Raw genomic sequence first — 15,392 nt, 5'->3', positions numbered from 1 at the left:
ACTGCTGCATCGAATGGTTCCTTTTAAACCAAATGGATGGATGAATGGTGGGTGCAGAAAGAAGAACACAGAGCTGGGCAATGGGGACAGGCAGGAGCTGAGCCCCACTCCCCACTACATCTCCCAGAGATGCCTGTCAGAAACCACAGAGGTGTGGGATTACTGCAGAAACACGAAGGGTTGGTGTGGAGAGCAGGGATGGGGGGTTATTCCAGAGGGCAGCTTGGAAATGACACCCAGCAGCTGGAAATGGGCCGCTATGGGATGAAGCCACTCAGCTCACAGAGAGCACTGAGCCCCACTCTACACTGTGGGCATCCAATGGCACGGGGACATCTCAGGGCTGTCAGAGCCCAGCACTGGGCCTGGCACGGAGCTCAGAGCAGGGAAGGTTGGCTTCTCCTCATCTTAAATGGAAAAACACCAGTTGGGCTGGAGAACAAAGGCCATGAAATCACGCATTCCTCCCAGAGCCTCCCTCCATCCATAGGGCCCAGCACTTTGCCCCCAGGGCTTCCAGAGAAAGGGCTGATCATCCGCCCAGCTCCCCCCCTTGGGGCTCTGCATGGCAGCCCTCTGGAACAGATTTGCACAGCTCAGCTTTCTCCTCTCCACTGCAGTCCTACACCAGAGCAGGGTGACAGTGGGATGATGCAGGGATGACACCGGGGTGACATCAGGGTGACATCAGGGTGCCACCAAAACACACCACACCCCTCGGACCTGCCCCTCCTGGACCCCCAGCACAGTTCCCAGAGCTCCGTGGTGTCAGGGGGAGCTCAGGACACCCCCACCCACTTCAACCACATGGAGAACATCCCAGGGTGGAGGAGCCCAGCACAGGCAGAGCACTCAGAGGCAGCTGATGGCGTAGCTCAGGGCTCAGGGAAGACACTGTCCCTTTCAGTGTTTGTTTGCTCACCTAACTCAGGATGTGCAGTGAGTGGGGCCGGGTGTAGCTCGCTGCACACCCAGCATAGCAAACAGCCAGGACACGGGCACAGCCCCTTTGAAGCTGCTCCAGCATCGGGTGGGAGCGGGGCAGGCACAGCCCTGCATGGAACACCTTGAGCACATGGGCTATTTTGGGCATCCAGCAGAGCAAACACCCTCTTAATGCATCCTTGTCTTACTAAGGAGAGTAAAAATAACACCATCAGCACGGCTACCTCCCGCCTGCAGCATTTCCACTGCGGGGCAGACAGAACCCCCCTGTGTGCAGGGGTTAACAGAGAGGGCACCGACTGCATATGGAGGGGGTTCATCCTGCAGAGATGCTGGGTCAGAGCTGGCTCCCATTGCCCCACAATGAGCTGAGGGACAGCCATAGCCCAGGTACCACCACTGCTCTGTGCATGGCCAGAATGCCATACAGGAACCATCTTTGTGCCACCAGCTCTGTGCCATCAGCCCCAGCATTGCACCCATTGGGCACACAGAGTCTCACTGAGCAGCTGATCCTGAGTTGGAGCAGAGATGAGAGAGAAAGAATCTGTTTTGGATCATTCCAAGAAGACGGTGCCATCAGCGGCTGTTTGTCACGCACCAACCGGAGCAAATCAAACACATCCGAATGCTGCACCCCGGGCTGCAAGGTTTATGCAGGGTTCACATGTGGTGAGAAGGAAGCGAGGGCTTGTGCAGGCAGAGCTGAGCCTGTACCCTCGGGGTGAACCTGGGTGCATTGGCACCGCATTGACACGACACTGCTGGTGGCAGAGGCTCTGGCACACTGGAAGTGGGGCTGGGAGTGGGGTCAGCTCAGGACAGGCAAAACCCTGCTGCCAACAAAGGCCCCAATGCCTCCATCCCTGTAGTGGGAAGAGTGCCTGGCAGCCCCCACAGCCCCTGTTGCCCCATGTGCATGAGAAGATCCAGCCCTGTGCTGCCCATGGGGCTGGCACTAAGAGGACCACTATGAGGGATTGAGTTCCTTCCCATTGCTTCCACAGCCCCAGAGATGATGGAGTGAAGAGGGATGGCTTCAATTCAAGCCATCTACCCGAGGTACCCCTTGGAGAGGGGCTGCGCTCACACAGATCCCCTCCCACTTCTATCACTGCTGCAGAACCAGCTGTGTCCAGTGTCTCATTTCCAATGGGGTCGGGGTCTCTGCAGTGCTGGTGGGGTTGGGGTCCACAGTTCTGTTGGGGTTGAGGTATTGGTGGTGGGGCCGTGGCAGCCTTGGGGCACAGGGGGAGCAGCGCTGCTGGCAGGGAGCGAGCCGGGCGCTGTGGGGCTGCGGGTGCCCCCTCGGAACCCTCCAGCTGATGTTCCCTCTGGCATCACTCGGGGCCGTGTTTACGAGAAGGGGGCGGCTGCGGCGGCTCCGAGGCGGCCGGGAATGGCCGGGTATGGAGATAAGAGACGGGGGAGGAAAACTTTATAAGGAGAAAACATTCCTCGGCTCCTGGCACCGCGGTGGGGGCCGCGCAGCCCCTCTCCCCTCCCGCCTCACCCCTATTCCCGGAAAGCTCCGGGGCTGCGAGAAGGTGCAGCTCCGGGGGAGGGGCGGCAGGTGAGGGTCCGAAGGGGCCGACCCCCCTCCAAGTGCCGTGGGTTGGGATTATTATTTTTTCTCTCGGTTGGTTAAAATAGGTGGGACCAAACCCACTCGGTTTCCTGGAAACTTTGTTTTCATTCCCCCCCGGCCCCGGCCCCGGGGGAGGGCGCTGCGCCCGCGCTATAAAGGCAGCGGGAGGCGGCGGCACCGGGACCGGGATCGGACGGGACCATGGCTGAAGGTAAGAGCCCTTCAACACCGCTGGGCTTCGACCCCGGCCCGGTTCCATCCCCGCGAGCCGCGATCGGGAGCGTGAAGGGCGGCAGCGGATCCGTTCCCGGCCGCGTTATGCGGGACGGAGCGTCGCTGTGCCGCATGCGGGGCTCCGCGGGGCGCTGCGGGACCGAGTGCCCGCAACTCAGCCCAGACGGAAGAGGCTCCTCCTGCAGAGCTGCTGTGCCGGGCGGGACTGCTCCGAAGGGCTTTGGGGGGATGCACGGACAGCCCGCACCTGTCCCGCAGCACCGGGGCACACAGCCGTCCCACCGCCTGCAGAGAGCCGGCAGGGCTCCGCTCTGTGCTTAAACCTGCGGGGATGAGCCGGGATGGCCTGGAAAAGGAGCAGCTGCAGCCCTGCACGCTTGTTTGAGGCGTCCCAAATGCAGCTTCTCCTTCGGCACAGGGTCAGCAGGTCCTTCCTGCGCTCTGTCCCCACTGCAGGGCCCCATATGGGCCTTCAGCTCTGCACCCGCACGCTGTGCTGCAGCAAACCGTGGGGTCCTGTTCTGCTCTGGAAATGCAGCACTTTGGGTCAGCAGTTCCCATCCAGCGCTGCCCAGGGACGGCTCTGAGCTCACCGCTGCAGAAAGGCACAGCACAGCCCCAGCCACCCTATGGCCCAGCTGCTGCTGAGCTTGCTGTGTGCTCTCCAGCGTTAAATGCTCTCATTTGCTCTGGCAGCTCCACTCTGTCTGCCTGCACGGCGTTCAGGGGTCAGTGGCCCTGAATGATGCTGAGCAATGTCGTATTGCCACGGCGCAGCGCTGGGGTTTCAGCTCTGCTCCCAGCACACAGCCCCATGTCCAGCCTGGGAACCAATTGCTGTCTCTGTCAGTGCATTTCTGCTCCATCCATCCCGTTTCTCAGCAGTCACAATGCAGGGAAGTTGCCCACAGTTGAGGCACAGAAATAGCTCTGGCATTCCCAGCGCTCAGCCAAGTTCCTCATCAGAAGGCTTTGGAGGGGGACGCTGACAGCAAACTCTGGCACAGAGCCTCCCAGAAAGCAAGAATGAGCACTGGGCTTTGCTGTGGTGCTGGATGCTGCAAGATACAGAGCACGGCTCTGCAGTGGGGATGCTTGAGACTCAGGGCTGTGATGGGCACAGGGCTGCTTGGTGCAGAGGGGACTGCTGAGGCCCCACAAAGACCCAGGGTAGGATTAAAGAGAAATCCCAAATGCAGGGCAATGCACAGGGTGCATCCACACCTCAGGGCTGGGATGGCCCTGGGAGATGCTGCTGGGGCAGAGCCTCACATAATACCTCTTGCAGAGCTGGTGCTGGAGACGTGCGACCTGCAGTGCGAGCGCAATGGCCGCGAGCATCGGACGGCAGAGATGGGCAGCCAGCAGCTGGTGGTGCGGCGTGGGCAGCCCTTCACCATCACCATGACCTTCGCAGGACGGGGCTATGAGGAAGGGGTGGACAAACTCGCCTTTGACGTGGAGACGGGTGAGTGCCACAGCTCCCATCGCAGCATTGAGCTCAGGGTGCCCCCAGCATCCATGCATTCCTAGGGTACAACCGAAGTGGGTCACTGCATAGGGGTGAGGCTGAGTGCAGCTACAGGCAAACAAAAAGGAAACTCTGTCTGGGGCAAGAGCTATTTTAGGGATGCTGTATCCTGCTGAGTCAATCAGCCCAGAACTCAGAGTGAAACTGCACCACGCAGGGCAAGGCTTCCTAGGAAGATGAGCCATTCCTTGTGGTGACACTGCATTCACTCCCTGCACACCATGCACTCGCTGTGAACTGCATGTTACGGGAGCCCTGGGTGCAGCAGATCGGAGGCTGCAGGCTGGCTTCCAGCCACTGAGCTTGCACAAAATGGGCCAAGGAGCTCTGGCTCCAGCCAAGGCACAGCCCTGCTGGCACAGCCTGGACCAGCACCCTCACCAGGGGCTGTACCATATGGAGCTGCCATATATTATCCCTTGGGGACAACAAAACTGCCCCATGACATGTACCACCTCGTGTGCCACCTCCTGCAGCACAGAGGGGATCAGCTCAGTGCAAAAATAGCACCCATATTTTTAGAGCTGATGGCTTTGCAGAGCCCTGCCCAGGCCCCCGGGATGCTGTGGCAGGACAGCAGGTTCTACAGCCGGAGCAGGCGGAGGCGCAGCCCAGAGCTGCCAGAAGGACAGGGATAGCTCAGCCCAGCCTCCCTGAAAGGGCAGAGAGGAGAAACTGTGTCACTCTCATGAGTTCATGAGTATTCTCGGTGTCTCGCTGATGTGCCGCCCTCACTGCGGGTGTGGGCTGGTGGGGGACCGGCTGCTGCGGAACACGATGGCCACCAGCCAACCCCATCAGCACCGGCAACTGGGGCTGGGCTGGGGCTGGTTCCGTGCTCCCAGTGGGGGTGGCTCGGGCTCAGCTCACAGCCCTATAGCTCAGGGGGAAGGCACAGATCGCGCTGTTCTCGGCTTGAGCGCTGTGGCTGCTGAGCTCATGGCTCACCCTGGGCTGTGTGCGCTCAGCGGAGCTCCTGCTGTGAGCAGCTCTGTGCTCAGGGCTCCAGGCTCTGCGCCAAGGGCTGTGCACTCACACCGTGACCCAGCTGCTTGCTGGGGGGGAGCCCAGCAAAGCCTCACCCTGGGATGTGCGTAAACCCCTCAGAAACAAAACCTGATGGGGAGGGCTCCCTGCCCCTGTCCCAAAGGCTCTAAGCCCAGGTGGAATTTTGTCATGGTTTTATGACAAAATTATGACGGATTTATGACAAAATGGCTTTACCACTGACAGATTTGCATGGTTTTTCTGCCTGGCCCCACTCCTGAGTCCCAGTGGGTGACGTCTGTCCCCTCCAGCAGGCACGGGGACATCCCTGCACTGCACAGCCCTGCACAGCCCCCTGGCACTGGGGAAAGCTGATGTACGTCCCCTTGCTTGCAGGGCCCTGCCCCATCGAGACATCGGGCACCAGGTCACACTTCACCTTGACCGACTGCCCCGAGGAGGGGACCTGGAGTGCAGTGTTGCAGCAGCAGGACGGGGCTGTGCTCTGTGTCTCGCTCTGCTCCCCCAGCAATGCCCGCGTGGGCCACTACCGCCTGACACTGGAGGCTTCCACCGAGTACCAGGGCTCCAGCTTCCACCTCGGGGAATTCGTTCTGCTCTTCAATGCCTGGCACCCAGGTGAGGCTCTCACCTTCCCAACACCAGGGAGGTCCCAGGGTTCTTGCCCCTCTCTACATAGCAGGCCACAACCCCCCTCCTCTGCTCAGGACACAACTCCTTGTATCAGCACCCAGTACCTGATGTCCCTAACAGCAGCTCATGGTGGGGGAAAGGCCCAGAACTGGGAACTCCCAGACACGCAGCAAGATAGCAGGCAGCACGGAGCCCTGCTGGAGGAGGTTAATTACAGCTGGCAATTGTCATTTGCTCACATCCTTCCCCTGCCCCAGGAGCAGCCCTGCGCTGCCCTGTGCTGACCTTGGCTGAGGGACCAATTTCCTGAATCCCAGTGCTTTGTGCTGGCTCTGGAGATAAGGGCGGCGAGGAAGCTTTGCTCACCCAGGGCTGTGCTGAGTGCTGATGCTGTGGACGTACGGGTTTTGTTCCTGAAAGCCTTTCCAGTAAGGGGTGTTGTTTCCAGCAGTGACCCCTGCGCAGGTCCTGACGTCCGCCAGATCTCCCAGTTCCCACCATTCACTTCTCAGCCGTGGAGGTTCCCACTCCTGGGGGAAAATCTACTGTGTGAAACAAAGGGGAGGAAAGTGAAAGAGAAGTCAGGAAAGAACAGAAAAGGGAAGCAGAGGCCCCACTCATGTTTTCCCATCAGCTCGGGTCAAACCGAGAGGAAATTCTTGAGCAGCCTTTTGGACAGGAACAGCCCCACTCCCTGGTGCCCCATCCCAGTGTCCCCATCCCTTGCTCTCCCCACAGAGGACTCAGTGTACCTGCGGGAAGAGGATGAACGCCGAGAGTACGTGCTGTCCCAGCAGGGCTTCATCTACATGGGCTCCCACGACTACATCACCTCCACACCTTGGAACTTTGGGCAGGTGAGCGCAGCACAGCCCTGGGACCCCCAGCACCACACAGCAAACAAATGAAAACCTCATTGCTGAGCTGCCTCCTAAACCTGGGAGCATATGGGGAGCTCAGGGCTGCACGCTTCTAATCGGTGCCACTGGAGAGCTGGTGCTCGATAGCAGCTCCCCAGGGCTGCACCGGTTGTGCTGATAACACAGCACTGCGAGCTGTGCCTACATGGGGGCCCTGGGGCTGGAGGGGTGCAGCCATGTTCTGCAGCTCACAACAGAGCTGTGTGCAGCCTGAAAGCCGTGCATGGCAGCAGGATGAAACTTCTTATCACAGCAGCATAAATGGGATAAAGTGGTGCTGCCATTGCACCATCCCCACCTGCAGACTGCACACCTCACCTGTGTTTTTTCCCCCTCTCTCTTGTACCAGTTTGAAGATGAGATCTTGTCCATCTGCCTCAATATGCTGGACATCAACCCCAAATTCCTGCGGGACCAGAACTTGGACTGCTCCCGTCGCAATGACCCTGTTTATATAGGCAGGGTGGTGAGCGCCATGGTGAGTGCCGCAGGGCTCTGCAAACCAACCCTCTGCAGCACCTGCAATGCGTGAGCATAAAACGTGCTCCTGCATCGCAGCCATGTGCATCCTGGTGCAGTTCTTGCACCACGTAGCTCTAACATCCCTCTGTGCTGCCTAATGAAGGTGGTAACAAGATTAAGCTGGAGGAAGGCACTCCATCCAGCCTGCTCCTGGGCAGCATGCCCTGTCCTCTTTATACCCAGGGGCCGCAAGGTGCCATCTCCTTGTGTCACCCCACAGGTCAACTGCAATGATGAGGACCATGGGGTGCTGCTGGGCCGCTGGGACAATCACTATGAGGATGGGATGAGCCCAATGGCGTGGATCGGCAGCGTGGACATCCTCAAGAGGTGGAAGAATTTGGGCTGCCAACCTGTCAAGTACGGCCAGTGCTGGGTCTTCGCTGCTGTGGCGTGCACTGGTGAGCACAGCCCCCTATGATCCCTGCCCCCCCCCCAGCCACCTGCCACCCCACGTGCACTGCAGGGAAGGCCGCAGTCAGTTCACCTCGGTCGCTGAGCAATTAAGCTCTCTGTTATTCCAATTTGTCAGGAAACTTGAGGGAAAAAATGATAAAGAACCGCTCTGGCTTTGCAATTAACTCTGTGCTGTGCCAAGGACAGCCCCGGCCGGGAGGGAGGGGCTGAATTTGTGGCTGAGGAGAAGGAAAGCGGTGTTGAGGTCAAGTTTGTAAAGTGAAGCAATGAATCCACTGAGAACAAAATAATTTCAGTGCCACCATCATAGTCAGTTTAGGGCAAAAGAGATGGAAAACCTAAGGCCGTCCTCTGCTAATTGCAGACATGCAGGCACGCTGCAGCGCTGCCTTTCTCTCTGTGCTGCCAGTGTGTGCACGGTTACATATTTCATGTCTGTGAGACTCTGTAGAGAGGAGAGAAATAGCAGAGAGCTAAAGCAGATTTTCTGCAAATCAGAGGAGCTGACAGCCCTCCTCTGGAACATCACAGCTGCTGCTCCCTGGAGTGCCTGCATGCAGTGAGAGGCAGCGCTTAGATCTAACGGAGGCTGTTGCACGCTGCCTCCACGCTCCCCAGAGCACTCCCAGTCTCTCTCATGTCCATTCCCCACTGTGCTACCAAACCCAGTGGTGTCCCAGCACACTGCCACCCCTTATGGCACTATGGGACTGGTGGGTTACCCCCAGTGCCCACCCCAACACCACCCTGCTCCCCGCAGTCATGCGCTGCCTGGGCATCCCCAGCCGTGTGGTCACCAACTACAACTCTGCCCATGACACCAATGGAAACCTGGTGATCGACCGCTACCTGAGCGAGGCGGGCATCGAGGACCGGCGCTCCAGGGACATGATCTGGTGAGTGCTGTGAGCGCTGAGATCGTGGCATTCCCAGCACGGCTGGATGGGGGCAGGAGCTGCTCAGTGTTATGCTTCCCTTGCAGGAACTTCCACTGCTGGGTGGAGTGTTGGATGACTCGGCCTGACCTGGCACCTGGATACGATGGGTGGCAAGCGCTGGATCCCACGCCGCAGGAGAAGAGTGAAGGTGCGGCACGGCTGCGTCTCCCCACGCCTTGCCCTCAGATGGGGCATCCCCATGGCTCCCACCATGGCCGGGTCCTGGGCAATAGCAGCTGCCCTGCTCCCTGCAGGGGTTTACTGCTGCGGGCCGGCCCCTGTCAAGGCCATCAAGGAGGGAGACCTGCAGGTGCAGTACGACATCCCCTTCGTCTTTGCGGAGGTCAATGCCGATGTGGTGTACTGGATCGTTCAGAGTGACGGCAAGCAGAGGAAGAGCACACACTCTTCAGTGGTGGGGAAGAAAATCAGCACCAAGAGCGTCGGCAGGGACAGCCGTGAGGACATCACACACACCTACAAGTATCCAGAGGGTACGGCAGCCGTGGAGGGAGCACAGGGTTGGCACTGAGGAGGGGGAACGTCACTCAGCTGACTGGAGCTCTTCCTGCACCGTAGGGTCTGAGGAGGAGCGGGAGGTGTTCAGCAAGGCAGAGCATGAGAAGAGCTCGCTGGGTGAGCAGGATGAAGGGCTGCACATGCGGATCAGGGTGTCAGAGGGTGCCAACAAAGGCTCTGACTTCGATGTCTTCGCTGTCATCAGCAACGACACGGACATAGAACGCAAATGCAGGCTGAGGCTGTGTGCCCGCACCGCCAGCTACAACGGTGAGGTGGGCCCGCAGTGCGGCTCCAAGGACCTGCTGAACCTCACCCTGCAGCCCCACGAAGGTAAGGAGATGGGGGGTGGGGGTACTGGGCATGGGGGCCATGCTGCAGCACCAGCAGCTGTCCCAGTGCCAAGTCCCAGCATGTGCTGGCAGCTTCCCAAAGAGGAAATTCTTCCTGCAGCCACCAACCGCACGCACCGTGCACACAATGGCTCGAGCAGCAATAATATCCGTGCAAATCTTGGCCTGGGCCAGGGCCAGGATGCTGCGGGATGGGCAGAAACCGCTGCAAGGCACACACCCAGCACCCAGCCATGTGAAGTGCTTCTTGTGCTCACTCACACTGCACAAGCACCCGTGGGTCACTGGTTCAGCACGCTCCAGGCTGGCAGAATGCAGCACTTCTGTTCAATCCTATGGCACAAACGCAGCGTGAGAACCCAGCTTTAACCCACAACAACATCTCACAGAACCCCTGAGCTGCCCCTGCTCACTCAGGCAGGAGGCTGGTGATGCACTCAGAGCAGGGCGGAAGTTCCTGCTCTCACACACCCTCCATGCAGAGGCAGAGGAATAGATCCCAAAGGGCTGCGTGGGATTTTCCCATCAGCTCCGGCCCCCATAGCCCTGAACTGGTGGGAAAGGCATTGCTGAGCTCAGGCTGTGCTGACATGGTCAGCATCCCCTCTGCAGAGGACACAACCTCTTTCATCCTCACGTTATTTGAGTCAGAGCTGTCCTGGCCTGAGCCCAATGCACTGCTGAACCCTGGTTTGCTGTTATTACAAATTAGCATTGCCGCCTGGTAATTAAACACCACACTGATTTATATCACTTTCCTACAGAACCTTCAGGGTTTGGAAATGCCACACAGCTGATACACTGGAACAAGCTAACTTCAAATGCCAGCCAAGCTTTGCTCCCCTACAGGGACCCATAACAAATGCTATCAGCAGCTGCACGCTGGGATGCAGCAACCAAACAATTTTTGCACCTTATGCAGCCCAGGGAAGGGGATGCTGCCTTTGCCCCTCAGGCACCTCCATGCTTGCAGACCCTCCTGCAGCTCCTCCAACCCAACTCTGTGTGCTGGCTCAGGAGCAGCACTGACCTTGCTCTGCTTTGCTTTGCCTGCAGGACAGAGTGTGCCCTTGCGCATCCTCTATGAGCAGTACGGGCCCAACTTGACCCAGGACAACATGATCAAGGTGGTGGCTCTGCTGACTGAGTATGAGAGTGGTGACAGCGTGGTGGCCATCAGGGATGTCTACATCAAGAACCCAGATATCAAGATCAGGGTGAGTGTGGCCTCAGATGCTCCAATCCACGGGAGCTCGGTCCTGGTGTGGTCCTGCAGTCCAACCACCCTCTTTGCTCACAGATTTTAGGGGAGCCGATGCAGGAGCGGAAGCTGGTGGCAGAGATCACACTGGTGAACCCACTGTCAGAGCCGCTGCACAACTGCATGTTCGTGGTGGAAGGCGCCGGCCTCACTGAGGGGCAGAGGATCGAGGAGCTGTAAGAGCCACAGCTGGGTGGTGGGGAAAGAGCTGGGGGGGTCCTGGGGCTCACAACAGCTCCACTGCGACAGGGTGGGAGTGGGGCTGAGCTAGTCCCAGGGCTCAGCAGTGCCATAGAGGTCCTGGGGGTGTCACGGCACAGGGGAATGAGGACCTGGGGACACACACTTGACCTCTCCATCCCCTCCAGGGAGAACCCTGTGGAGCCACAGGCAGAGGCCAAGTTCCGGATGGAGTTTGTGCCACACCAGGCTGGGCTGCGCAAGCTGATGGTGGACTTTGAGAGCGACAAGCTGACGGGAGTGAAGGGCTACCGCAATGTCATCATCGCACCCCTGCCCAAGTGAGGGCCCCCTGAGCCCCCAACCTGCTCCAGCCCTGGGCAATGCTGCAGAAACAACTACAAACCTTAGTCCAACCCACAACAAGGGCACAGGACCCTGCACCTTCGAGTGCCCACTGCCACGACAGCTCCTCTCCATCACTGCCACTCCCAGGGGCTGGGGGACAGTGACAACCGTGGTAGCGCTCACGCAGCCAGGGCTGAGCTGTGCCTTCTCCTCCTCTCCCTCCCCATGGAGGAGGACACAGCTCCAGCTCGGGGTCCTCCTGCAGAACCCAGCAGAAGCCTCACTCATTTCCGCAGCTCTAAACACGCCCCTGGGACACAGAGCACATTTCATAATGCAAACAATAGAAAGACAATCTTCTCCCGCACCGATCGCGCAGCAGCAGCACTCACGCCTGCCAGTTAAAATGCTCTGAATGCAATTTGGTAGAGAAAAAGATTGTATACTGTGAGCACAAAGCTGTTTATATGCTATATACACATATAGCATAAATCTATTTATAGCTCTATAAATACATACTGCCTAGATCCCTGCTGCATAGGTAAAGCAGGTTATTTGCTTTAATAACTGTTCTTGTCACCGCAGAGATGGTGTGATGAGGAATGGGACGTTGCCTTGACGGGAATTAACTATGCAAGCACTGAATAAAACCTCTATTTTTCACTTTTAAAGCCATGCCTGGCTCGTGAGCATCCTTTCCACCAGAGGGGCCCAGCAGGGCCTCACCTCCCCTCCCTCCCCCCTCTCCTCCTGGCTTCCCACCTTCAATGCAGCACTGGATCCATAGAGCAGAGATGAAGAGTGCCTACCCTACAGCATGGGAACCACAGCTCTGGGGGGCAATGGGATGGGGTTTGTGCCTTCACCCTGCAACCAGAGGAGCCTGAGCCAGCCCTGAGCACCAGCACCACAGAACCTCAAGGATGGCCATTTCAAAGCACGGCCCTGAAGGTGCTTCAGAGGGTTAACAGGCACGAGCCCTGTGCTGCTCTCCCTTGGCAGGAGCATTGCTCAGAGCCAGAGATGATGCACAGCCATACTTTAAAGAGCATTTGTTACACGCAGCTCTGCTGAGCCAGGCTTCAAGCTGCTCAATGCCTGGTTTAAAAATAACCAGCAGCTCCTCTGGTTCGAAGCTGGGTCCTGATAAAATAAACATTAGCACAGCTCTTTCTGAAGGTCACTCCCATCCATCCGAAGCACAGTGGAGCAGGGCTGCTTTGACAAGGAACAAAGCTCACATGGCAGACACCAGATACTGCAGTTATGGTCTGGCTCTGGGGTTGGGCTCTTCCCAGAGCTGGTTTCTCCTGAATTATCCCCAGACACTTTGCAGCCCCCTGCACAATGCCAAACAAATCCATGCTGTGGGCTTTGCCCTGTGTGTTTCCAGCTGCCCCAGAGCCCTGCATACACACACACGCAGCCCAGCAGTCCCTGAGCACAGCACTGCACCATGGGCACGGCCACAGGCATTGCTGCTCTGTAAGCAGTGAGTTATAGATAGTTAAACAAGGGCAGCACCAGTTGCTCAGGAGAATTCTTGATGCAGCATTAGCCCAAGTGCCAAAGCAAAGTGAGACCATTCACACGTGGAGGAGTGGTTATTAATACACCACAGCTCGCTGAGATGCTGACTGGCCAAAACTCAGCTGTAAGCTCATTTTAGTCCTGAGGACCTCTGGCTTGGCTTTATTGATAGACCAAGGCAAGGAAAAACCTCCCATAAATCAGAGTGCTGCTGTTAGTTCTGATGAACTGTCAGGTCTCAACAAAGGCCTTTCTGATGAGCAAGGGTGGATTTTCACATTCACCCAAGGTGCAGGCAAGAGAAAAACAAACCAGAACACAAGGAACAATGCAAAACAGGGGTCCTAGACTAGCACGGCCTTCACCCTCAGTTCCCTGCACAGCATACAAAGCATCTTGCAACCCATTTGTGACTGCTGTCACTTGCTGTGCAGTCATAGCAGACATCCCATCGCCTCCCTGGAACAGCAGCAATGCACACAGCAGAAGCTTCACTGTTCTGCAGCAAGAACAGAGGGTATCAGTGATGGGACCCTCACGGCATTGAGTGAGGCCAGCCCTGCACTGCCCTCTCCTGCAGGAGGCCCAGAGCCTGTCCCCCATCAGGACCCACTGACCCATAGAGCCCAGCCTGCAGGTGTGCAAAGCTCACACTGCTGCACTCCCCAACTTTAGGGCCACTCAGACTGAGCCTCCCCAGCCCAGCCCTCCCACCACCCATCTGACCGCTGTCTGAGTTGTGAAACCACCACTGGTATTTCCTGGAACACAGAGCTTGGAATTTGAGTCTCTTTATTTGCCATATTTTAAGAGGAACATTTTTATCCTTCTTCCCTGAAAAGAAATGACTACATTTCACTTGGCTACTCAGACAAGAGTTTTTCTAAGGCAATACAAAGGTAACGCGTTCAGTGCTAAAGCAAATTCCTTTACCTTCACACTGCAGTAAAACTGAACCTCCAAGCCTTCCAGCTTCCCTGTTCTTCTGAGCACAGCCTACTCTCCTTACTTGCTTATCCAAAAACCTCCAGAGCATGACTAGCCCCAGGAAATCTGGTGAATTCCAAACTTGCAAACGATATCAAAGTTCAGACGCAGCTGACACCTCTGGCACTTCCCCTAAAGGCAAGCAAAATTACAGGAAAACACTTGTCCCAACCTCACCCCTCTCAACAGCCCATCACAGCATCTATGTGATGATTCAAGTATTTATAGATATATAAATATATATATTGTTGTATACATACACAAATATCATTTAAAAATAGACATATATTATTGGTTGGCTTTGTTTTGCACAGCCCTGAATGTGAAGTCACCTCTGACTTGACTTCTTCTGAAGCTACGGCTCTGGAAAGGCTCTGACCTATAAAATAAGTTGCCCAAGGTATAAAACCTGTTGACACGTAACAAACTTGAGAAGTATTTAGGGCATTTGCTTAGCTTTAAGTTTCCTAAGAACAGCCTGTCCTCATTTTCCCACTGCCGACATCAGTTTGTTACACAAATACCTGGTGAGCAGGAAGACTGAAGGGAATACCCCAATGCACTGAAGTAGTTAACTGCATAGGAAGCTGCAAAATAGGCAGATAGGTTTGGACGAATTTGTTTCAGCTCTGCAAAAAAGAGAAAAATAAAATAAAAATAGAAAAGTCTCAAAGGCAAGAAAGGACACGCAGTACTCAGCCACATTCCAGGTCACTGAAACCTCCCCAGCTCCAACAGACACCATACAAAGGCTGCTTTCCACTGGAAGGAATCGTTTCAGACTCCCTTCTTCTCACAGAAAGCTGCAGATCAAACTTCCTGCAAGTCGATTACAAAAGCAGACTAAATATAGCCTCCTTAATGAAAGATTCGTAAATTGCTAAAAGTTATAAGCAGCTTTGCTGACACTCTCCAAGGCACATGAAACAATTATCAAGTTTGCCCAAAGAGACTATTGAATAGCAGTTAATTGGAGTGAAGAACCCATAAGCTCCCCCCCAAAACCTCTAAGAGAATTAATACACAATAAGATGTGAAGATCCTCCTCCTCTACAGAGGAAAGGCTTTGATTAGACAGCATCAAAACCCTGCAGGAACAGCAGCAGCTCTCAATGCTTCATACAGGAAAGTCAGTTTCCAAGCTCCTGTTTGGGTTTGGTTTCTGTTTGTTTGTATCCAAACCTAATTATTAATTCATCCTCCATATAACCTGAATTAATTTATAAGCTTGGAAGCCGGAAGTCTTCAGTGCCTTGTGCTTCTCTTATCAGAGGTTAGTTCTGAGGAATGCTGCAATAAAAGTAGAATGCAATGACCTAAGAACGCTGCGCATCCATTCAGTGTAAGTACTGCCACAACATGCAGATCACAGCTCGACTTTGTCCAAGTAATGGTCACATCTTCAAACTCTGCCATAAGGACCGATCAGCAGTTCCTGTCCTTTAAATGCAGAGGGTAAAAACACCCAAACAAAACCC

At 56.1% G+C, this 15,392-nt stretch overlaps 1 protein-coding gene across 1 annotated transcript; it reads left to right on the top strand.

Annotated features, from left to right (window-relative positions):
- Window positions 1–2,614: 2,614 nt before the first annotated feature.
- Window positions 2,615–12,072, top strand: TGM2 (transglutaminase 2). Its single transcript, XM_015881832.2, has 13 exons — window positions 2,615–2,744; window positions 4,056–4,235; window positions 5,682–5,924; window positions 6,678–6,796; window positions 7,209–7,337; window positions 7,602–7,782; window positions 8,559–8,694; window positions 8,781–8,884; window positions 8,991–9,230; window positions 9,316–9,588; window positions 10,665–10,825; window positions 10,909–11,045; window positions 11,238–12,072. Exons 1-13 carry the CDS (start codon window positions 2,735–2,737, stop codon window positions 11,392–11,394), a joined length of 2,070 nt encoding a protein of 689 aa, XP_015737318.1. The 5' UTR covers window positions 2,615–2,734; the 3' UTR covers window positions 11,395–12,072.
- Window positions 12,073–15,392: the final 3,320 nt, after the last annotated feature.

Source organism: Coturnix japonica, chromosome 20, assembly GCF_001577835.2.
Source record: "Coturnix japonica isolate 7356 chromosome 20, Coturnix japonica 2.1, whole genome shotgun sequence".
Lineage (NCBI taxonomy): Eukaryota > Metazoa > Chordata > Aves > Galliformes > Phasianidae > Coturnix > Coturnix japonica.
The sequence above is the reverse complement of the archived record's forward strand: the minus strand, read 5'-3'. Positions and strand labels throughout refer to the sequence as shown.

Coding starts and splice junctions, on each gene's coding strand:
- TGM2 (XM_015881832.2), top strand. Junction 9,589..10,664: donor CACCCTGCAGCCCCACGAAG/GTAAGGAGATGG, acceptor CTTTGCCTGCAG/GACAGAGTGTGCCCTTGCGC. Junction 10,826..10,908: donor ACCCAGATATCAAGATCAGG/GTGAGTGTGGCC, acceptor CTTTGCTCACAG/ATTTTAGGGGAGCCGATGCA.